Source organism: Gigantopelta aegis, chromosome 8 (assembly GCF_016097555.1).
Source record: "Gigantopelta aegis isolate Gae_Host chromosome 8, Gae_host_genome, whole genome shotgun sequence".
NCBI lineage: Eukaryota > Metazoa > Mollusca > Gastropoda > Neomphalida > Peltospiridae > Gigantopelta > Gigantopelta aegis.
This window is the reverse complement of record NC_054706.1, coordinates 41,089,743-41,115,623: the sequence shown is the minus strand read 5'-3', so window position 1 is coordinate 41,115,623 and position 25,881 is coordinate 41,089,743. Positions and strand designations below refer to the sequence as shown.

The window sequence follows — 25,881 nt, the reverse complement described above, 5'->3', positions numbered from 1 at the left end:
ATCCATAACTGGTTCAATAAAGGCCATGGTTTGTGCTATCCTGCCTGTGGGAAGCGCAAATAAAAGATCCCTTGCTGCCTGTCGTAAAAAGAGTAGCCTATGTGGCGACAGCAGGTTTCCTCTAAAAACAGTGTCAGAATGACCATATGTTTGACGTCCAATAGCCAATGATAAGATAAAAAATCAATGTGCTCTAGCGGCGTCGTTAAATAAAACAAACTTTACTTTATATATTTTATTATATTTCTTTCTTTCATTTACTTTTCACTATCACTTATATCAGTCACATACAACTTCATTTGAAATATCTGGTATTTCCGAAGGTTAAAATTAGTTTTTTTATTTACATGTATTTTTTTATTTATTTATTGTAAACTGATTGTGAGTGTGTTCTATATTGTGATTGGTTAATTACATTCTTTTTCCAGGATTAAATAGACAATAACACCCGGAAACCTAATGATGGCATGAGAAAATAACGTCATTAGCAATTGGAACAGGCGAAGTTGACGTTTCAAGGGTCTACAGTTAGATTGTAGCCAAGTATTTTTTTTTTTAAATACCAAATATACAGTTTATTCCGTAGATAAAACTATTCAGTTTACAATGGACGTAACGATATGGAGTTTTTAGATTCCGCAAATGTCATTTTTTGTCAAATAGACAATAACGCCCGCAAATCTAAAAACTCCATATGATTATCTCCTAAGTATTCAATTTATTTTCTTTATTTGATTCTTTCTTTATTTACACTTCACCATCATTTATATTAGTCATATACAACTTCATATGAAATATCTGGTATTTACGAAGCTTTTAAAATATAAAAATCCAGAATTTCAGATCACATACTTTAAGAATTTGATAACTTTGTAAATTAAATGTAAATTAATCAAGGTCACGGGACTAGGTTTATTGACATTTAAGCAAATGTACTAGTGTGACACTCCATAATTGACGTATGCATTCACAGTCATCAAATAAAAACATTTCAATAACAATTTTACACTAAAAGCTGTCCAGCATCCAGAAAATAAAAAAATTTAAGCACTAGTTTATTTTGATGTAAGGACATCCATAAATGACGTCATTCGAGTTTGATGTCAATTCCATTAAAAAAAAAGACACTGTGCCACATATTCTTACGTCATCTGAACATCTAGTACTGGCGGACTGAAATTAAAGTTGCATGTACAGTATACAAACATATGTCGTATTAATTATATGATAAAAGAGATTATTATCCTTGTGTGTTTCGGTACCGTCAATATCATATACCGTGTAACTGGAAATTTTCATGGTTTGGGGTATAAAAACATTTTAAGGTTTCTTATTTTCGTCGTTTGCCAAATCTAAATTGAAAGTGATTTTATTTTCGAGTTTTAACAAGTCTAGTTGCAAGAATACTTGTTACTGTTGATTAAAATTTCACCTCCAACATGTAAAGTTAAACAATAGAACACTCAGCTGTAGCCTAATTGGCCACTGACTACTATTCGCCAGACAACTGTTCACAATCTTTGATTTTGTGTAAAGCCAATTACTACGTATGTGTGAACAAACCACTTAAGAACGCCATGAAGTCTGAGTTCACCACATGGTATTCAAAGCAGGTTTCCCTGGCTATGAAAGACGGCAAAGGTGTAACAGACATCAAAACCAACTAATGCAAGCTGGATTATGAAAGTTATGGCAGAATTGAAAACACGCCAGGAAATGTTGAAATCTGCATTCATCCACACCGGAATCACTGATGCAGTGCGGGCGGACATTGACAAAAGCAATATACGAAATTAAAAAATATTTCATTATATTCTACACACAGTGAGATTCAGACAATACCTTTTTTTAAATTCTAACTTGTCTTGACTATACTATTCTCTTGTCGTATCCGGTGGACTGCGCACATGACAGGAAATAAAATGTTTCGGTAAATTGTCAGTGGGTTAAGTTTTTCACAATAAATATTTTTGATAGAATTTGTTGATATTTTCAAAATATTTTCAAGGATTTATATTTTCAATGCTGACTACTTACCCTCAAAACCCACAAAAATAAAAATCCTCGAACATTTCCGGTTATACGGTATTAGAAATAAAAATAATGTATTTTCAGGGTTGAAAATTAACATGAAAACCATATCGCCAGCAGGTCCAGCTGAAGACAAATATTACAGTGGCCCTTCTCAAATTCACCTAGCTCTCCAATTATCATATTGAAATTTAACTGCACAGCCAAAATCAAAATTAGAAAGTTTTTTGTTGAAGAATAACCATGTGCTCACGTATATGGTCCGCTTGCTTCAAAGGGAAATCAATGAAATGTCATGTAGCTTCATAATGAATAAAGTTAAGTCATATAAAAACATGTTCTTAAGTTTTAAACTCATACCAACTCAAATAAAAAAAAAACTGAAAAAAGAAATCCAGTAGAAATAAAAATGTGTCTTTACAAATTACCATTAAAATATACAGATTAAATCTTATTTTTAATACTGGGGTGAAGACAAACTGCTAGAACAGCCAAGGCATGCAGCTTGACTTGCACTGTCTTGAAAGCAAAACAAAAATATATATAGTACAAAGAGAATAAAGGTAGAACTGCACATTCTGTAGTATATAAACTAGTCTGGGGTGGCAATCCTCTTTCTGGTGATGCAAGAGGGATGAAATAAACTGTGGCAATGCAAGAGGGGGTAAAATCTCCAGTAAAGAATTTCCTAGGGAGTGGCTGTCCTATAGACGAAGCACGCACACGTCTTTGGTTAATTTGGATAGTGTAAATGCTACAGTAGTAGGCTACTAATAAAATAAAATAAAACAATAAAAAAAAAGCCCCATTTTACTAAAATATACGATGTACATGTATATGTATTTGGTTATTATATTACAAAGCATAAAAGACATACTTATTGTTTAATTTATTACTGTAATATTTGGACAGTTATTCCAAAAAAAATGCATGCTTGTCTCTAGATTGTTGCAAGGTAGTTACAAGGTTGTTACAAGGTAGTACAAGCAATGCAAGCTATTTGCAAGCTAACATTTACCTCGTGTAAGCTAGTCAGTAATTCTACCTTTCTATTTTCAGAACGACCATCAAAATTGTGCCAAACTTCCTTCATCAAAATGCGCACTCATTTCCCTTTGGCTTAATCCTACGGGACATTCCAAATTACATAGCACCATACCACCCCCCGCCTGTTACCAACTACGGTTTGACTGCTTGTGCTTCCTTGCACCTGCCAATGCAGGCGGTCCCTCCTTCACCCACCCCAACCCTTTCCTGTCCTGGACGGAGGAACCGGCCAAGGCTGGTACTTGTGCCCAGGACAGGCGTGTGCTACAACAGCTTGCTCTGAATATGCACGTTAAACAATTTCCCAATTCCCAATTCAGTAATTCTGCAAGCTTGCCTCATGCATGTTTTCATTTGTGTAAGCATGCGCAAGCTTGCTGCATGCATATCTTCAACTGTGCAAGCTTTCCACAAGCATATTTTCATTTTTGTAAGCTTGCTGCATGCATATCGTAACTGTGCAAGCATGTATCCACTTGTGGAAGCTTGTGCAAAGTTCTACACAGAAAGGCTTAGTTTGTGTAGTTGAATTTGAACAGAAAAAGCTAAGTCCAAATCATTTTTATGGTTATTTTTTTTTAAATTCATAACTTCTCACATGATTTATTAAATTCAATGGGAACAGTGGCTAAACAACCAAACATACATGTAACAGATTTACATATTATTTACAATAATAATTAAAACAAAATTAATATTAATACATACGAATGATAATACAATATGGTTAAAACAGAATCATCTTGTAATGATTGGATTTTCAATTGACCCCCAAAATAACAACATATGCATGGCCATAAAAGGATGACTTGGGCCATGTTTGGTTGAAATTTGCCTGGTGGAATTTGAGAAGATGTTGAAAATGTCTTAGCCAATGAGAGGCCAGGGTGACCATCCTGGATTTAAATCAGCCCAAAAAATAGCAATACTCTGTCAGGTCCATGAGAGGATCGTTGAACCAAGTTTGGTTGAAACCTGGATGGTGGACCTTGAAAAGAAGTTTTAAAATGTCTCTGGTCAGGGCCATGAGAGAATAATTTGGAATAGATTTGGTTGAAATCTGCTTAACCTTGAGAAGTCAAAAACAACTCGGTCAATTAAAGGCAAGAGCGGCCGTCTTGGATTTTTAAACTGTCCCAAAAATAACAACTCTTGATAAGTGCCATGAGAGAATTACTTGGTCCAAGTTTGATTGAAACTGCCTGATGGAACTTAAAAATTAAAAAGGTCTCAGTTAATCAGAAGCCAGGGTGGGCATCTTGGATTTTTAATCAGCCCCAAAAATAACAACATTTAGTAAGTGCCACGAGAGGATCATTTGGACTAAGTTTGATTGAAACCTGCCTGGTGGACCTTGAGAAGAAGCAAAAAATGTCTGGGTCAATCAGATGCCAGGGTGGCCATCTTGGGTTTTGAATTGGCCCAAAAAATAACAAACTTGGTCAGGGCCATGAGAGGATCATTAGAAATACATATGGTTGAGATTTGCATGGTGGAACTTGAGAAAAGGTAAAACATGTCTTGGTTATTTAGAGCCCAGGGTGGCCATCTTGGAATTTTTATCAACCTGAAAAATAACAACACTTGGTTAGGTCTATAAGAGGATCATTTGGACCAAGTTTGGTTGAATCCTGCTTGGTGGAACAGGGGTAAAAATAAACAAGAAGAAACAAATAAATGACTTTACACCACTGTGGATCTCAAAACAGAGGAAGAATATAACCTAAAAAACAAAAAGGAGGAGAATATAGGATAAGGATCAGAAGGTTTTTTTAGCATGTCAGTTTAGTCAAGACTGCCCCACATACATGGAACATGTTTATCATACAGGGAAACTAATTTTGTAAGTATCTGACTACATGTAACACCTATTTTTTTGTTTTAACAGTTCATGTTTTTCACTTTAAAACTGATCATTGTTGGGTTTTTTAGAATTAGACAAGATGCAAGATGGCCGCCGCTGATGATGGTGCAAGCTTGCAGATAGCTTGTCGCAAGCTTGCAGGAAGCTCATCGCAGGCCTGCAGGAAGCATGTTGGTAACGTGCGTGAAGTTCAGAAACCAGCAGCAATTCAGGCACACTCACAACACATGGGTGGCATTGATAGGGCTGACAAAGCTATGACATATTATATGATTCTGCACAGGTGGTCAAGTGGTGGAAGAAAGTGTTCTTTTATCTTCTGGATGTCTGTTTTTGCAATGCACTGGTCATCTACAAACACTAGCAACACCCCAAGCGTGTGAATGCTGAGAAGTTTCGTCTTGCCATTGCACATGGCCTGCCGCAGGGATTTGAACCAGTGCCTGCACGTGTGGGAAGACGACACAGTGACCCACCCTGTCGCCTGACAAAAAATAATCATGGCAAACCTTCAAAACCTGATTGTGTTGTGTGCTCAAACAGGAAGATAAAACGGTGTCAGACGCAATACATCTGTGACATGTGTAAGGAGCCTATGTGCCCATATCCATGGACATTCACTTGTGGAATACAGAATTAACTGTTCAGAAACACTGCACAAACAATAAGGTTAGGGTTGAACTAACTCTGCTAATAACAATTGATTTTGACAAAAAACACACAATGTTCATTGTTTGTTTGTTTGTTTGTTTATTTATTTTTCCACTAAACAAGATAACAATTAAAATTCACAAATGTTCTTTAACATAGTCAAATGCAAAATGATATTTAAATACTGTCAGTCTGAGAAGTTATGAGACTTTGAAAGCAGGCAGTGTCATGGTCGTGGAGTTATAGAAAATAATGTGGCTGCAAGGGAAATAATTCTAGTGGAAATATGGCATGCTGAAGGTTAAAATGTATGTAACGAGCAAAAGTGAGTTTGATACGTTTTTAATTAACAAGTTGTGAGATAAATGGTATCTAATGGAAACAAATATATTATTCTATTTCTTACATATCCTCAAAAAACAGGTTTTAAGCAAATTTTAACATCTTTTTTGACTAAAAGTTAATTACAGCTGTTGCACTTGTAGCGGACTTACGCATCACAGTCTGTGAAATTTGTCGTGACGTAGGCATTGTTGTGCTTCTACCGGTGACATCAGAATACTAACTTTCAAAATTATTTCAAGCAATTGGGACATGGGGATTCCCATGGTATTTATCGATATAAAACCTGTTTTTTCACTCCATTTGATAAAAACGTGATCTAAGTGTGTTACAGGTTTGTAGATTAACCAAATTATAATTTATTTTCGTTGGATGGAACTAGGGTGTGCGGCTTTAAGTCTTTATAATTGCAATAAATATGTCGTGTCAAAGTCCAGTGTTCAAAATAAGCACTTGTCCGTTTGTCCTGACAATTGAAAATCTATTCGGACTAGCAAAATGTGCCTCACTAGTTGTCCAGTGGACAAGTAAAAAGTTTCAGTGCAGTTTCATTTGTAGCAATCACAAACATCATCATGGTACTTGAATAAAACAAACCATTTATTTGGACAAGTGAAAATATTGGAAGACAAGTAGATTTCTAGATGTATTTGTCAGGTGGACTAGTAAAACATTCTGCTTATTTCTATCAATGAAGTCATGTCAAAAAGAATAATTGAATATTTCATTGTATACAATCTCAGAGCAAATATAATCACAAATGAAGTGTGGGTAACTGACGCAACACAAAAAGTCACCTTTATTTGACATGTCTTTGGACGTGCCAAAATTCTCTGAATCTGAAGGATTAAGTTTTCCGGTACATACAGAAATGTGTAGTGCACAAATAATCTTTGATCACAAGAACAAGAGAGCAATGTTAAAAGGATTTTTTTTTACTAACTTTTTTTAAAATGGGTAACTGACATAATAAAAATAACTGATGCAACATCTGTGAATAAGTTAAAACTTAAAGAGCAAATTTTCAAAATGAAACATTCGTCTTTGGCAACTGGTTCATCTAAATTGTAACAAATACATGAATTTCAAAAGGGAATAAAAAAAATGAACAGGGACATGTTCAGGGGGGTGGGTTGGGGTCGAACCCCCAATCCCCACCCCTATCCCTGCTCAAAGCAAATTAATGTTATTATTTTATTATGAATAAACCCAACATTTGTCATAATGAATTCTACTGTAAAATGCTAGATACAATAACATAGCGCTAACATCGACACGGTCTTCTGTTCAGCGCTATGAGATGAGGCATATACCCTATGTGTAGCAAAAACAAACTTCAGTGTTCTGTAAAAAAAACATTCACACTTTGTTGGAAACACTTCCTCGATATCGTTGATAAATATTAAATTAATTGTTGTTGCAAATATAATTAATACAATGCAGCTTAACAATTATTAAGACAAAAAGCATTCTTCGGCAGCCATGACAGATAATACGAGAATGTCGTGAGAATGTGAAATATCCATACATGAAAATATATAATCTACTAGAGTAATTTTTGTTTTATGATATATTTGACGCAATGTATTTTTTTATTTCTTTTATCTTTTAAAACTTAAACTTAATAGTTTGCCTAAAATTATGAAAAATAAAAACATACCGACATTTAAACTGCACTGTCTGCTCTTGGAACTTTTTGACAGAGGTCAAGTAGACCAGTTTTTATTTTTATATATTACTAGATGCAGTTTCTGCGGTGCTCTGAAGAAGATAGCAAGGAAACTACTTACAACTAACATGGTAGTCAAGGGATAAGAATAGCCAGACGATATTGTACATTGCTAATTTTAAGGGCTTACCAATACACAAGACATCGTTATGGCGCCTGATGAGTATCAGTCGTGAAGAAACTTAAATATGTATACAACTACAACTTTATTTGAACAAAACGTGTGATAATATTGGCGAGAAATGTGCCGCTGTGATTTGTGGTGGCGCTGCTACGAAGAAATGGCATCCATATCCCGTAACGGTAACCGAGATGTAGGCGAAAGTTTCCGTTACAATACCTAACTAGTTGCATTTTAGGACATCACAATTTTTCAACCCACCCACCTCCTTAATAACTAGGGCATTTACACCCTCGATCGCAGCCAGTCAGTCTAGACCTTCCCTTTAAACATTTCCAGCACACGTGCCTCAACAACAGCTTAAGTTTACATGTATATGTTGACTGGAAGTGTAATGATTTCTTTTTGCAATTTCCAAGTATATACTGCATCCACTTTCTTATGGTTTACCAAATGATTTAGCTGAACCAAATTCTTCATAAGAAATCAATGGGAATAAAGCACAGATTGTAAATAACCCATATTCTTTCTTTAAAATCTGGGTTTTTCATTCTCAGCATGCTAATCCCCATCTCATTTTTTGTTCTCGTTTGACTTCACTTTCTCTTTCTTCATTTCTCTGTTCTTACTCTTCTCCTACCTCTGTTTGTCTTTGCTCATTTTATACGCTGCTGTCTTGAGAGGTATTCTGCTAAAAACGTTAGCAACAACTTGAGATATTTTTAAGAGTAGTATACAATTTACGAAATGAAAGGACATTTGCTGTTTAGAACTATTAAAGGGGTAATCTCATAGTTGCATAATACACTTTAAAAAACTATTACTTTATCTTCTTTTGAAATATAAATATTATTTCTTGAATTAAATTACATGCACATAAAGTATTACAGCTAAATAATTTCATTTTCTAGTAGAAAAAGAATTACATCATGGGAAAATTCATTTCAGGTGACCAATTGCATATCACATTTTGAATTTGAGTTGCCTCTTCACAATGACAAAGGATTTGCTGCTGTTTTGTTGGATAACTGGTGTGAACTGTTTATGTACTTGTGTAAAAATAGAAAAATAAGTGACTTGCAACCACATGTATGAAACTGCAACTATAAATTTGTGTTACCAGTAATAATTATTAATTATGGAATATTATCTCTATGGTTTACAATAAACGGTGCCATACATATTATATGATTCCAAGCTAATGAAACAATGTCTACCTCTGAAGTCACAAACTATACAATATATCTAATAAAACAATGTCAACACGCTTCTGACGTCACAAGCTATACAATATATATAAAGTGAAACCTCTTAAAACCGGACCCTCTGTAAACCGGAATTACCCCAAAACTGGACATTTTTCATGGTCCTTTTTTAAAAATCAGTACAGAAATTAACCTCTCTAAACCGAATACCTCTTTAATCCAGACATTTTACTTGGTCCCAAGGGTGTCCAGTTTAGATGGGTTTCACTGTATCTATAAGTATACTATAAGGATATATATATACATTGATGCTTGTGAAACTGCTATCATATGCATACATGTATCCAGTGATAGAAATAAGAAGAAAAAATTCACTTGTCCACCGGACAAGTGTACCACAAAATCTACTTGCTAGATATTTCCACTTGTCCATCTATACTCTTCAAAAGAAGAAACGCAAAACCACATTGTCGTAACATTTGGAGAATTGATTTAATTATTGAATGGTGAGTCCGATAATTACCAAATGTTGCAGGATTGTTCACAATTCACTGTAGTTCATTGTGAGTAAGTGATAGGACACACCACCAAGGTCAAGGTCATCTGGAGTCAATACCGGGTGTGGCCTCCGCGTGTGTTGACAACTGCCTGGCACCGCCTGCCCATTGAAGCAACCAGAGTACGGATGACGTCCCGGGGGATGGTGGCCCACTCGGCCTGCAAGGCTGCTGCCAGCTCGGGCAGGGTCTGGGGCTGTGGTTGGGGCTGTGGTTGTCGCTGTCGGAGGCGTCGGTCCAACTCGTCCCATAGATGCTCAATTGGGTTCAAATCCGGTGATGTCGATGGCCAAGGAAGGACATTAATGTTGTTGTTCTGTAGGAAAGCCGTTGTGAGACGTGCTGTGTGAGGCCTGGCGTTGTCATGTTGGAACACTGCATTGGCGTTGGCCATAACTGGAACGATGTGTGGCCGGAGGATCTGGTCAATGTAGCCCTGTGCATTCAGGTTGCCCTGCACGTGGACCAGGTCAGTTCTGCCAGTGTGTGAGATGGCTGCCCACACCATGACACTACCCCCGCCGAATCTGACCACTTCCTGCACGCAGTTTGCCGCATAACGTTCACCACGACGCCTATACACGCGACATCTTCCATCATGACGTCGGAGCAGAAATCGGGACTCGTCACTGAACCACACCTGTCTCCATCGCAGTTGAGGCCATTGTCGATGAATCTGGCACCACTGCAGTCGGAGTCGACGGTGTTGTGGTGTTAAGATGACACCTCGAACTGGACGACTGGCACGAATTCCTACCTCACGTAGGCGGTTCCGTACGGTCTGGTCGGATATCCTGCGCAAACCTGGTATTGCTGCGGCTGTGGAGGTGGCAGTAGTCAATCGTTCCCGAAGGTGGCGTACCCGGATGTAGCGGTCCTGCCCGGGGGTAGTGACCCGTGGTCGACCGGATCTAGGGAGGTCACGTGTTGATCCATGTTGCTGGTAACGGTCCCACAGTCTGGAGATGGTGCTTGGGGACACATGGAATGCCCTGGCAACGGCCGTTCTGGATTCGCCTGCGTCTAGTCGGCCGATGGCATTGTTTCTTTGCGGTTCACTAAGACGTGGCATGTCCTGGATTGTCAACTGTCGGCCAGATACAGAGGCTAGGCAAGCGAACACCCTGCACTTTTATACTGTCGGTGTTCATGTTGCACGTGCAGACAACGCACGTGCAGTGGTGACATGGTTTGCACGTGGCTGCGTTTTTGCGAATATTCACATTTTGGAACTTTATTGTACAGTAGCTGCATTTTATCGAATGTAACCGTGGGAATGTGTTTGGGACATGCAATGACCGTATATTCACAAAGCATGAACCGGTAGGAAACATAAAATCGGAGTTATAACCCATTTGTACCCTTTTGCGTTTCTTTTTTTGAAGAGTATATGTAGGGAAGGTGCTGGATACATAAGTAAAAGTTAAACCCCTGGGCTTTTCTTTTTAAACCAATTCACGTATTACTCTTCACTTCAGATTGCATGTAATTTCGTGACTCGGGTGACTGCAACAAATTGTAGAATGTTTTACAGTCGAGATAGTGTCAGCATGAAACAAAAGTCATAAACAATTAGCGATTTTGTTTAGGATTCAATGAAAACAGTTAAAATGTTATCGAGCACATTCCATTCAGAACACGTCACTGGTTTTCAACTTTCACCTTCAGCTGAAGGCCTGGAAATAATTATTTGGTGGTGCTTGTCGAAATTGCCTGTTATAAAAGAAAATGTGCCTGTCACCAAATGTTAAAATAATGTTACTATTGTCCTTTATTAATCATGTACTGTTACATATACTAGTACGTACAAGTTTACATGATGCATTGAATCTCACCCTGTACATTGCCATATTAACCAGTTGCTAATTTTTACACAAAATGGCTAAAAAAAAAAAAGACTTTGGCTAATAAAATAGTCCTTAAATTAACCACATTTTAACGATGTTCAAGGAAATACTCTACATTTCTGAAAATTGGCTAAAGTAAAAAAAATTCCAGTGTGAGCCTTGCAGTAGCCTAAACCCATTTTTTTCATCGAACGTTAAATTTTTTCAATGATGTCTGATTCCGAGAATAGTGGATCAGAAAGTGATTCATCTGATGAAGAAAATAATGACAATTTTATGTCATTTCGAGACGAACAAGAGATCGGACAACAACGGATTTTGGCCATGTTTGAAGATGACGACGATGAGATTAATTTTGATGGGTTTTTACAGAACTTTGACAAGGATCCTGCTTTCAGTTTTTCTAATGAACAATCGGACGACATTTCTTCAGCTGTTTATTCGGGATGACCAGGTCCAATGCGGATTTTTGACGGAAGTTGTTCAGCACTTGAGTACTTTCAGTTTTTTTTTTTACAGATGAATTGTTTGAAAACATTTGTTATTGGACCGACAAAAACGCGTGTTACAAAATTGCCACCGATCCCAGTAACAACAAAGCAGAATAGATTCGGCCGTCTTTGTTGGAAATAAAAAGTTATTTTGGAATTAGACTAGCCATGCTGATGTGTGTTGACTGCCCCAGAATTGAAAGATACTTTTGTGAAAAACCAGACAAGTGGATATTTCATACCCCAGGATTTGCAAAAGTGATCACGTACCGCAAGTATATTCAACTGAGTAGATATTTACATTTTTGTGATGAAACTGATGCTGACAAAAATTACAGACTTTATAAAGTGAGACCTTTCCTTTCTTACATCCAAACTAAGTTTGAGGAAGAGTATTATCCATCTAAGAACATTTCCATTGATGAATGCATGATCCCTTTCAAGGGCAGATTGGGATTGAAGCAGTACATAAATCAAAACCAACGAAATGGGGAATAAAGGCATTTCTCTTGTGTGATTCTGCGACAGCGTACTGCTACAGATTTGAAATCTATGTTGCTAAGAACAGTGTGTTTGAAGGGGAAAATATTGGGCTAACAACAGCTGTTGTTCTGAATTTAACTAAAGGAATTGAAAACATGGGACACATTTAGTACACGGACAATTTTTATACCAGCCCTATCCTTGCGTATAATTTGAAAAGTCGTGGCATTGGAATTGTTGGAACTGTTCGTAAAAACAGAAAAGGTTACCCCAAGCAGCTTGTTGACGTCAAAGATCGAGATCTACGTAGGGACGAGTGCAAGTGGATGATGTCTGATGGTATGTTGGCGTTGGTGTGGAAGGATAATCGGTTGGTCCACCTGCTTTCAACAGTTCACCAGCCGGATACAGATGTTGTTTTGCGTCGAAACAAACGGAGTTTTGGAGGATGTGCGATGTCCACAACTGATAAAGGACTACAACAGTAACATGGGTGGTGTTGACAGGAATGATCAGATGTGTCACTACAGCAAATCTGCCAAGCAGTACAGATAGTACATGCGTCTTGTACTAAAGGGACTGTTGTGGTGTATTTTCAATGCATACGTTATTGAGGGCCACGTGATCGATCACAAACCTGGCAGATGACGAGCACGTGATTTTCAACAGTTCATCGATGAACTTGTTCATTCTTTGGTTGGTGACAACAGAGCTATCCGGAAAAAAAGAAAACGACCAAGTGTAGATGTTGAGATTCCTGATCGTCTTCTGGATGTTGGGTCTCATTTTCCGACAACCGAGGATGTGGACAGTACAAACCACACCTGTGTTGTGTGTACAAAGAAACACCATGTTTATTCCAATGCAAATGGAGGAGTATCAATAAAAGACAATCCTTGTAAATTGACCGAGACAATTTTTAAATGCAGTGGTTGTGCCACTTACTTGTGTGTAAAGAAAGGTTCAACATGTTTCCGAGATTTCCATACCAAAGTGGAATACTGGAGATAGTCAATTCACTTACCTGTACAGTTCACCTTTTTATATTTACATTTACTGTTTCTTTGACTGTGAGGAATTCTTATTGTACTTATTATACTTCATGTGTGTGTATGTGTGCAACACACAATTCTGTGACATTTTGATTGTGTATTCGATAATATGACATTGGACAAAACTGTGTGGATTTCAATTGTATACAGGTTTGTTTTGTTTTTTTAAGGTATACACTGAATAATAACAATATCAAATATATTTATACATGTATTCTTCACTTGTATTAAAAATGTGACTTTAATTTAGTTGAAAACAAACAGCTTTTGTGTTATTTCTTATTTTCACCTGTAATTGCAATTTATTTGACAGGTAATAACAAACAATTTTTTTTTTTTAAATATCACAAACAGTCTTGTCCTTTTATCTCACTAAATCCAAAAGTTTGTGCTTCTAACTATAAAACTTAATCTAAGACAGCTAATTTAGTAAAGACAATGGAAATTTGCTAAGCCATCGTCAAGGGTCAGCTTGTTAGCAGGGAGCAATCGGTGAAAGGGTTAAATATGGAAAAAGTAATAAAACTGTCAAGTAAAACCTACAATCAAATGCAGATAAAATGATGCAATTTATAAGCACTTAACTTGGGAGGTTGGGATGCGTTTTTTTTATCATCAAACAAGTTGACGTTTTGTCACTTTTGACATGTTGCAATTTCATTTGAAAATGAAATAGGCCTACAGTCGACATCTTTCAACGAATCCAAGCCGAAGAATTTACTTTGTTGAAGACAAGTTAAAAACTTAACTGAAAAATAAAATTCATGATTGTCTGGTCACTGTGGAAAGGCTTATGAGATGTAAACGAATTCCAGTCATGTTCGCGACTCTTAATAACTTTATAATAACAAAGCTAGTGATAAACATAATGAATACGGTATACTTTACTTACTTCAAAATAAAAGTTTCCATTTAACTTTGGTTGCTTAAGGGTCATTCCGTGCCAATTCAACCAGAGGTTCCCAGGTCACCATCTCCAAATTTTATAAAATTTCACCCATTTATACTTCCATATAAATAATGGATGCATACAAAATTTTAGGGCCAAATTTTAATTAGTTTTGAAATTATTGTTGATCAAATGCAGGGCCCGTTTTTGACATTTGCGACTGTGTCATGTGATTTCAGGCACCTTTTGAATGCCAATAACTTAATTCATTATAAAGATATCAAGCTGCAATTTGGTATATTAGCTAATCCTTACCTGGAGAATCTATAATTGTACTCATTTTGTACATATCTGTCATAGTTTGTGACCTGGAGACCCCTGAAGTTTAGTTTTTTTATCATTCGGAAATGATATTTTTTATATTTTGGGGGACTATTACTCCCTGATTATTTATCACAGATACAAACTGTCATACCAGGGGTAAGTACAGTCAAACCTGTCTTAAGCGGTCACACAAGGGAGTAAATAAAAGTGGCCGCTAAAGACAGGTGACCGCTGATTACAGGTTGCAACATATATATTCTTTAAAACATTTGTTGTTGTTTCTTGTTTCACCATCTGTACTGCTAATCAACGGAAGTGCTTCACAGTTAACTATATATCAACTTATGACATGTTGTTTCATTCAGAAAAAAATGCAAATGGAATGTATTAAATTAACCGTTCTTTTTCTATTTAATTATTTAATTCCTATTTCCTGCGGTATATTGTCATAGTAAGTGAATCGACAAATGCCAAGCGTAGCCTTCCCAGAGGCGATTAGATGCATTGCAGAGTCAGACTTTCTCAACTGATACAGTCGAGATGTCGAGACTGAAAGGGTACTATAGTATTCTTGAAGGTGTGAAGATCTATTATTTGCTGCACCTTATCGGTGTTGTTAAAATACCCCTTTTAGATAATAGTAAACATTTAATATGGCCACTCAATGCAGGTAGGGCGGGGGGGGGAACAGAACAACTGTAAAAATGTTTCAGTCACCAAATGAAAAAAAAAGGTCGCATTAATTGGTCACAACGTAGAGAGATGCAAGTTGGTGTTTGTGTGGCCACTGTACATTTATGCGCTCTAAAATCTAATGTGTTTGTTGTCAGATAAAACATGTACCAAACTATACTGATCACTCGACTGTGACAGAGTCTGATATCACTGAATTAATGCGCTGACCGTTCACTAGGTGGCATTCACTGTTGAATGCTACAACAATAGCTGCATCTACTAAATAGTGAAAGTGTCCGTATTTTGATCATTATTTAAATATGTTTTTGTTTTTTTAATGAAAAAATCATGTTAAATATATGTATGAAAATATGTTGTTGACAAAAAGCCTTAATTTAGCCTTCCTTTAACATCCCCCACAAACTGCATTACAGGAGATAAAAATTGATCTGTCACTGTGACTACTTATACTTACAGATAAAGCTGCTGTTTTTGGTTTATCTTTCTCATCTTGCTGTCCAGAACCAGGTTTTCGAGCTTGCTGGGAAAGAGCCTGCAACAACGCTGCACCTCTTCCACCACGCCCATAACCACCAGAGGCCATTGCGGGCAAACTTCGCTACCGTGGCAACTTATTTATCTGAAGGAATAACAAAAAAGCATGTTATGAGTCGACAACATGTAAACTTTTTTCAACAGTAAAACCACCAAACTATGTCCACAAATCAGAAAACACAGTAGAATCATTCATATTCTAAAGCTAGGTTTTTTAGTTTTTCGGAAAGAAACTACTTTATAAAAATATTTCCTAAGAATTGTTATTTCTGTTAGGTCACTTGGGCATGCAAAGAGCAAATGCTCAACAAGTAGGTACATGTATAGGGGTACCAGACAGAATCGCCGAATTGCAAATCTTAAATGGAATTTGTATTTTTTCAAGTTGTCAAACAAAATGACAACTTTTGTTGTCAATTTATTTATTTGTTAATATACATACATTGGGTTTTTTTTTATTGAATCGATCATTTGAACAATTTTGGAGACCTTACTCTATGAAAAAATGTAAACACACGTTTCCAAACATTGTTGGCTGCCATTTTATCTTTATCGCTCGGTTCGGTTTTATTCGGTAGGATAAATTCCTAGGCTGCGTTCAGTTGAGTACTCGCCTGTAAACCAATGCAGTTCATGCACTTTATATAAATTAACCAATTACACTTCAACACTTTTCACCAAACATTGAAGACGGGAGTACAGAATTCTTAAAAGGTATATATCACTTTTTTTAAAACTATGTAGACTAGAGTAGATAAAGTACAGTTCCTTTAGGAAAAGGAAAACTGGTCCAAACATTATCTACATTCTTTCCTCTTTTAATTATTCTTTTTAACATTACAATTTCCACTAATTTTAATAAAAAATCCCACTCAAACCTTTTTATTTTTATTTGCAAATGGTAAGCCTAAGCAGTAAAATACATAGTAATTACAATGTATTTATTACACCAAAATCATGTTTGGGATTAAGCAAGGGCAAATTTAGTTTTTTCTGAATGTCTCAGAAATAAAATTCATTCTTTTTAAATTCCCGACATTCGTGGTGTGTTTTAATATATCTCCCCCCGCCCCACCTTCGTTCAACACATGCATATGAATTATAATTATTATTAATTAATTTGAATATATATTTTATTATCAATTAAAAAGAAATTAAGACTTATTCCCCTCCCTAAATTCTAAGTTCTTAATGTATACTACTCAAAAGAATTTAAGGGTCAGACGATATTTTCGACATTATTTCTGAATGTCAATTATATTAGCTAGACCATGTCACGCATGGTATTGTTCCATTTTGACGAAAGTGGGTCTAAGCAACCCATAAAAGAATTAAAATCCACTGTCACTGACACTGTCGACTAGTTCTAATGGCGAAAACATGCTTACATTTGCACGTAAATTAGGGCGAAAGCGAAAGGTTTGCTAAGTGCCCATAACTTGCTTTTTCACAAAGCGCTTCATTTGCACGCTTTGCACGTGTATTCCATGTTCCCAATGCTGAATTTCCGTATAATTGGAGCTTGCGTTCGTGTACGGTGCACACCCCAAATTCGACAATGGTACGACGTCAACGGACTATCGAAGATCGAGGAAGGGCTATTGCTTGGCTTCAGGATGGCAATACGCAAAGAAATGTTGCTCTGAGACTTGGTGTCAGTCAGAGTGTCGTTGGCCGACTGTGGCAACGGTACCAAGCAACGAATTCTGTTCGAAATCGTCCACGTTCGGGAAGACCCCGAAGCACTACAAATAGAGAGGACCGCTACATCACCAATATGGCTCTACGTCAACGCACAACCACTGCACGCCGATTACGTGACAATCTGCGGACTGCGACTGGAACTCGAGTGTCTGATCAAACCATACGCAATCGTCTGTGAGCCAATAATCTACACTTCCGTCGCCAGGCTGTTCGACCACCACTCCTACCACGTCACAGAACGGCCAGACGTCACTGGTGCACGCTTCATCTGCGGTAGCAACGTGTTCAGTGGGGTCGAGTGATGTTCACTGATGAGTCCAGGTTTAGTCTCCAGTTCAACGACGGTCGGGTTCGTGTCTACAGACGGCCTGGGGAGCGCTTCGCTGGCGTTAACGTTAGACAACGTCACCGGTTCGGTGGTGGCAGCATCATGGTGTGGGGCGGCATCTCTATCCACCACAGGACCCCCCTCTATGTGATGGATGGCAATCTGAATGGAATCCGCTATCTGAATGAGATTATCCGGCCGTTGGTTCTCCCAGGCCTTCAGCAGATTGGCGGCGGGGCAGTTCTGCAGGATGACAATGCCAGACCCCACCGCGCCAGGGTGGTAACAGACTTTCTCAGACAACAAGGTATCGCCAGGATGGATTGGCCAGCATATTCGTCTGACTTGGCCCCAATAGAGTTCGCCTGGGACGAATTAGGCAGGAGAGTTTGGGATAACCATGCCCCTCGGGCCAACCTTCATGATCTGGGTAAACTTCTTATGGCAGAGTGGCAGGCCATTCCCCAAGAGTTCTTCAGACGTCTGATCAACAGCATGAGGCAACGATGTGTCGAGTGTATTCGCACCAGGGGTGGATTCACACACTATTAAACGAATGTTCTAATGTGTAAAATCCATGTTTGACAACCTTCAACTTTGACAGCATGTCATGTGACTTTCTTGTATACAGTGACGTTTATTTGTGGGTTTTTGTAAATATGGAACAATAAATTAACTTTTTGGTGCAGTTTACATCATCAATCTAATACACTCTGAAACTTATTTGGTTATAATTTTTGACCCTTAAATTCTTTTGAGCAGTATATATTTCACAAATGTATTTATATTTTGCCCAATGTGTTAAAAATGTATTAAAATTACCTGGTTATGACCTTATTTTAAGGTTTAAGAAATCTCAGTTTGATATCTGTTTGGTTCCATTTTGATTTTACTTGGTATTTATATGACTGTCTTTTCAGAATACTGGTACCTGAATTTGGCAGTAATCTTTGGATCCTGATGAAAGATGACTCCACCAATGAAAATACGGCTTTACCATTTACATATAATATGTCATATTTGTACCATTATATTAAATAAATATATCAATGTATAGTGATTTACTTAGAAATTAGGCAAGGCATGATAGACCAAACACTTTTGGGGCATTTTCACTATTTTCGGAGCATTTATTTTTCATTAAAAATACACAAAAATTAATTGAAATAAATATTAATGTAATTTATGTGCTTGCTTTAATAAATGAATGGCAAAAGATATAAAAGGCATATTTTATTAATTAATAATACCTTTTTTGACGTTTTATAAAGGCAATTTTAGAATTAATTGCTGAAAAGGCTTGTTTAATCTCAGGGCAGCATCCATGGTGCTGATTAAGGCAAGATGGCGCTAGACTATTGAGGCATGGTGCCGCGCCATGCTAAAATAAACTAGGGAAAACACTAATGTACTTCTTTATATCAAGGAAGAATGTTACACAAACAAACAAATATGGCTGAAAAGGTAACTTCTTTATTTTACCATTTTATCATAAATAAATTACATTATCATATTTGCCGCATCTGTTTCATGTGTTAAATAAAATTTAACACTACAAATTAACAAGATAACTTTTATAATGAAGATCTTAATAAGAAAATATTGATCTAAAACTAACCAACTCGCAATGACGTCATAGCCTATACAAGATTATAAGACTCCATCATATGTGGTCATGTGGGATAGAAAAAGTACACCCAAGGTGGTGGAAATGTTGACCTAGGACAAGGCTTGGAGAGTCCTATGGTCAAACTTTTACTACCGAGGGTGTACTTTTTCTCTCATTCTTTCAGTAAATAAACTATTATTTTACACTAACAGACAAATATGGCTGAACAAGTAACTTTTTTATTTGACTATTTTATCATAAATAAAATACACTATCATATTTGCCGTATTTCTTTCATGTGTTAAATAAAATTTAAGACAACAAATTAACAAGATAGCTTTATAATGAAGGTTTTAATAACAAAATATTAGTTGGTTGCATATCATGGCCGGAACTTCACTTTCATTCATATAATGTTTCCATTCATGAGTCAGATTACACATAAGTTATACGATCTACATAAAGTTACAAAAACAAATGGACTCATTTGTTTCGTAAAAATTAAATGGTATATTTTCATAAGCAGCGGCTTTAGTAATATATAAAAATAATTATTTTCAAATGCAAATACAGTTGTATTATTTTGTACTGTAAACATTTGGCTGTAAAAAGAACGCTGTTATGCTATGACGTCACTTACATTACGTCACGTAATGCGCGTAAGATTATATGACGTAATGGCTGATGGCTTTGTTGTAGACTGCAGAGGAATTTTTACATTAAAAATCAGTTAAAATTGACAATGGGTAATAAAGAGAATAACCAACTCCCTACGAGGAGTTAGAATTATCTGCCCCTCGTGAATGAATGTTGTAAAATCCTCGCCAAAGGCTCGGGTTTACAACATTCATTCACTCTGGACAGATAATTCATAATTCCTTGTAGCTCGTTAGTTATTCTCTAAATTCTGTATGGGCTGACGTCATGAATGGACATCTTGCACAGCTAGGGATGAGATAAAAAAAAAAAATTAAATGCTCTATCTAATTAAAATTAGCTCCACTATTACATGTGGATCTAACACCAGCCAGTTGGAGCTCGTGTCCACCAATCAAAACCTTACGTGCAGAATCCTGCCAGTGATTTAAAACTAACAACACTGCGTAGTCACCAATGTCCAGGTAACATTTCGTCTGTAAATAATAATTTAAATATTGACCAATCACACTTCGGCTTTTACAACGTTATTTGGGAGCATACAAATTCTAAAAATATCGGGCAAGTCTATTTTAGTGGCCGCATTACAGCGAACCATACCAATACGTACGGGGTGGGTTATCAGTCTTCAGTTTTACATTACAAATTATTTATTTTATAAAATAAAACATGTTTTAAGGCATTCGTAATTCACACAAAACATGTATACCCTCAGGATAATTCGGAATGTTTTCAAATTATTTTTAAATCACTGGCAGGATTCTGCAAGTAAGGTTTTGATTGGTGGACATGAGCTCCAACTGGCTGATGTTAGATCCACATGTAATAGTGGAGCTAATTTTAATTAGATTGTTAAATGCTTAAATGTCCCTTACAAGAGGCCATATTATTATTCACTACATTTTAACAACAGAATAAACAAGTCTGACAATAATAATGTAACAGTGGACACAGGTAATTAACTTATTAGTGGGATGACAACATATCAAACTAATTAACCCCAGTATATTTAATCCCTACTCCTCATCCGACCCTTCTCTTACTCTGCTTGCACCATGGAACTAAAAGTTCAGAGGTCACACTAATTAGTGGTCACTGGCTTTGAAAAACAAAGAAAAAGACTGTCACATGGTTTTTATGGTCTTAACCCGAACATACGACTTTGTTTGAAGTTACGATTTTTTTAAATGTTTTATTTTTACTTGGTGTGGTTAACACGTGTTATTTAATTGTCACATCACTTTTAGTATTAAAAGCAGTCTGCCTATTAAAGATAATATTATAACAAGCATTATGAGAGTACTGCTAAAGCAATACATGTCCCTTTTCAAACTCAAATCGTTTTCGTATCTCCTAAAATTAAGGGCCATACTTCTGTGAAAAGTGGGTAAATCACCATAAAAATTAAACTTGATCAGTAACAGTACATGATAAAGGTATATACAAAATTTAATATCAATATCTTCAGGCATTGCAAAACAGAAGTCTGGATAACATTTATTTTTATATATATATATATATCTTTTAAGTTCAAGGGCCATAACTCCATCGAAAATAGGTAAATTGCCATGAAAGTCAATCTTGATCTGTAACCGTATATGATAAAGCTATACACAAAATTTCAGCTGAATATCTCAAGGCTTTGTGAAAATTATTCCGGAAAACAAGTTTTCACATCTCCCAAATTCAAGGGCCATAACTCCATCAAAAATGGGTAAATCACTGTGAAAGTCAAACTTGATCTGTAACAGTAAATGACGAGGTATACACAAACTTTCAGGTTAATATCTCAAGGCTTTCTGAATTAAAAAGGGCTTGGAAAACAATTTCACATCTTCAAAGTTCAAAGGGCCATAACTCTGTAAAAACAATTGGTAAATTGCCATGAAAGTCAAACTTGATCTGTAACAGTACATGATAAAGCTATCACCAAAATTCAGATCAATATCTCAAGGCTTTCTCAAAAAAACATCTGGAAAACAAATTTTCACATCTCCTAAGTTCAAGGCCCATAACTCCATAAAAAATGGGTAAATCACCATGAAAGTCAAATTTGATCTGTAACAGTACATGATAAAGATATCCACAAAATATCAGGTCAATACCATAAGGCTTTCTAAAAAAAAAAACATCCAGAAAAAACAAAGAGTACCGGTGAGGTACATGATACGTCCATCAGGAGTTTGGTGGAACACCATATCTATATTAATGAATATGTTACAGGTATGATTCAATTCTAATTATGAGCTGGACAAGGATTTACTGTTTATGTGCAGTAGATCGTGAAAATTAAGTCACAGTGACCTAGAAATAGTATGCGACACACCGCCATCCCAAATTGTTCCTACGTGTGACGTTTGATGGTCCTGTATGCAAGATATGGTCTGGACAAGGATTTACTGTTATGTGCAGTAGATTGTGAAAAGTAGGTCATAATGACCTAGTAATTGAAAAGAAAGAAAAAAATTTTGTATTTAACGACGCACTCAACACATTTTATGTACGGTTATATGGTGTCAGACATATGGTTAAGAACTACACAGCTACTGAGAGGAAACCCGCTTTCGCCACTACATGGGCTACTCTTTTCGATTAGCAGCAAGGTTTTTTTATATGCACCATCCCAGACGGGGTAGTACATACCATGGCCTTTGATGTACCAGTCGTGGTGCACTGGCTGAAACGAGAAATAGCCCAATGATGGGATTGATCCCAAACCGACTGTGCATCAAGCGGGCACTTTGCCACTGGGCTATATCCCACCTCCATGTAATAGTACGCGACACACCACCATCCCAAGTTGTTCCTACATGTGAGGTTTGATGGTCCTTTATGCATATACATGCAAGGACAAGGATTTACCGTTGTGTTATGTTTTTTTACGTACAATTTCAAGAAACATGTATTATTTGTTTGTTGTAATATTTTTTTTAATGAAATTTACATTAGAAATGACTAAAAATATAATATACCGACAGACTGAACCGGATGATATCCGGAACTGACGCATCACCTGTAAAATATAGCACATCTTACCGTAATTTCACGTGAAATCCATATTTCGTAAAAGGTATCGTCCGGCATGTACCTGTTTCGGTGAGGCACCAGTTTCATATCCTGATGTTTTATCTTTTACAGTGCATTTTGAAGTTATTACGATATTTAGCCGCCCTCCCCACCCCCCATTGGTTTTTGGCCATGGTCATGCCATCAAAATTTCTAAATTGTCCCTCTCATCTCAGCTGCTCCTCCCACTCCTTCCCCCCTCTTTCCCTGGAATCGGCCACCGGTGATGTCAGAGACTGAGTCCGGGGTAGGCGTGCCTGAACCTCCGGGATATGGGCACGTAAATACAGTTCCCATTCCCAGTTTTGGTGGTTGTTTCGTTTGTATGCAACAATACTGAGTACATACATTTGAATATTTCTGACATTGTTGACTTTTGCATGGGGAAAGTAAACAAATGTCTTGGACTAATGTTTATTTTTGATACAGATATATACCAGGGTTTAGGGTTTAATATTTCATTATCAAATCGCCAAAAAGCTAATTCGAAAACCTTCCTCTATTTGTTTTTGAGAAGTATTTGTTAATACAGGTCGGAAATCAGTTTACAAGTTAGAAATAACAACTTCCGAGTAAACGCGAACGCAGCATTAGTCTCGCTATTTGTTATTAGTACATCTACTTTGCGCATGCTTGTTTTGAGCCACTTCTGTCGGATTCCGTAACCGGCTTTGTTTTTGTCAATCAGAATAGCTCACTCCTTTTCGCATCCTCCATGTGGCCGATGTCATGTGATTTCTTGCGTGTGAAAAAAGCTGACATGTCTCGACTGACTGTTCATGGAATATTGCTTACCGGGTATATCATAAAGGATCGTTAAAATGCTGATTAAACTGTTTAACTATCTGTATTTTTGCTGAATATTTAACAATGTACTGTCATTACAACTCCTAACAGTAACAATAGCAATAAACTGGGTGCAGTAAGCCTCGGCAGACGATTGTGATTTAGTTGCATGTAATATTTTTTATCATCGCACATATATAAATTAATGTGTTGTCATTGATGTTGTATATATATATATATATATATATATAGCTCTACAAACAACTGTGCAAGCGAAGAGCTGTTAGAAATGTTACAGAGTAGCCATGAAATGCACTTCACAATGTGGATTTTAAAACAGGGCAGAACTGATGGATATATTAAAGTACATTAAACACCCATAATCATTCAGAAATTATGGGTTAGAAATAAATTACTTTAAAAAGAGCCTCAATTTTGTCATTTTTTGGGCTAATTGAAACCTGAATTTGGCTACAGATTTTTGGGTCAAATTAACCAAATTGCTAAGTAATAATGTTTTAAGTCCAGCTTAAACCCTGATATATATGTTTTGGACGCTGATACATAACCACTGTTAAAGATTTACACGAGCAGACGACATGAAAAAAACAGACGTTTAACAAGAGATATGAAGTTTTTAATGTTTTTCTATTTATATCCTTTGAAATTTTATAGTACGTGTAGGGGAAACATATAGATTGTGCATGACAAGTTTTATGAAAAGTGATGCTGCAAACTCCTCAAAGGGGACACACTTGATACGCCAGTTGCGGATCACTCACAATACAAGTATTTATGTTGTAATTGCCACAAGATAGCGCAGTGAACTCAGGGTTATCTCAAAAACATTGAACACAATGGACATTTTTTCTCCCACTTCCCCCCCCCCCCCCCACTTACTATTAATAATAATAATAATAATAATTATTATTATTATTATTATTATTTTTTTTATTATTATTATTTTCTTCTTAAACCTCTCTCTGGGTTCATACACTTAACACATTTTAATTTTCCAGGACTTTTAAGCACCATTTTGGTTCATTTTCCAGGGCTATTTTACATTTTTCCAGGAGTCTGAATATAATACCTGGAAAACTTTTTTTTAACGGCACCCCAGTAAACTGTTTATTCAGTGGTTGTTATGTCTCATAAGCTACACCTAATCTAGATACATCACATGGATGATAAAGTTGTAAAAATACATAAATAAAAATATTGTAGTGTACAGATTTTTTTTTACTGTGTGCGGGGGTGTGCATGCATCTGTGTCTCAATGCTGGATCTTACAGCAAACCACTCCATAACCAAAATTAATACATATATCTAACCACATTGTGGAAATGTTTTTGAGGGTTTCAATTATTTTTGGTCATGATTCAGAAGTATATAACTTTAAATAGATGAGACTTTTGGACTGCACCAAAGTCAAGGCGAAAGGCCTAAAAGTGTGCCCAAAACAAGCAGGCCTAAATTGAGTATAAACAATGTTATATGTTAACCTCAAACATATTTTTACCTTAATACCACTAAAATATTAAGCTTAATTTGACTGATATAAATTGAAATGGATTTCAGCAACATCTTTACCAGCTGTTAACATTACTATAGTAACAATATCTAAGACTAAGCATGCTCAGAACAGACAAAAAAAAGAGAAAAATGTTGTGCTCAAATTAATGAGATCTAAAACACTGATAGAATAATAATCCATCAAAGTATTTAAAAAAAAAAAAAGACTTTTAATTCACTTACAAATAAACAATCAATAAATAAACAATGTACTGGGGTGTCGTTATATAAAAATAAATGAATAAAATTTTATGTTTAATTTATATTATCCAGATTTTTTAAATTTAAAAAAATCA

General features: G+C 36.3%; 1 protein-coding gene across 1 annotated transcript in view; it reads right to left on the bottom strand.

Moving 5' to 3' along the window:
* LOC121378375 (piwi-like protein 1) overlaps nt 1-25,881 on the bottom strand; it is a 197,766-nt gene that overhangs the window by 163,461 nt on the left and 8,424 nt on the right. The window contains exon 2 of the mRNA XM_041506516.1: nt 15,784-15,948. Coding sequence (XP_041362450.1) covers nt 15,784-15,912 — 129 coding nt within the window. The 5' untranslated portion in view covers nt 15,913-15,948. The remainder of the gene's footprint in view (nt 1-15,783; nt 15,949-25,881) is intronic.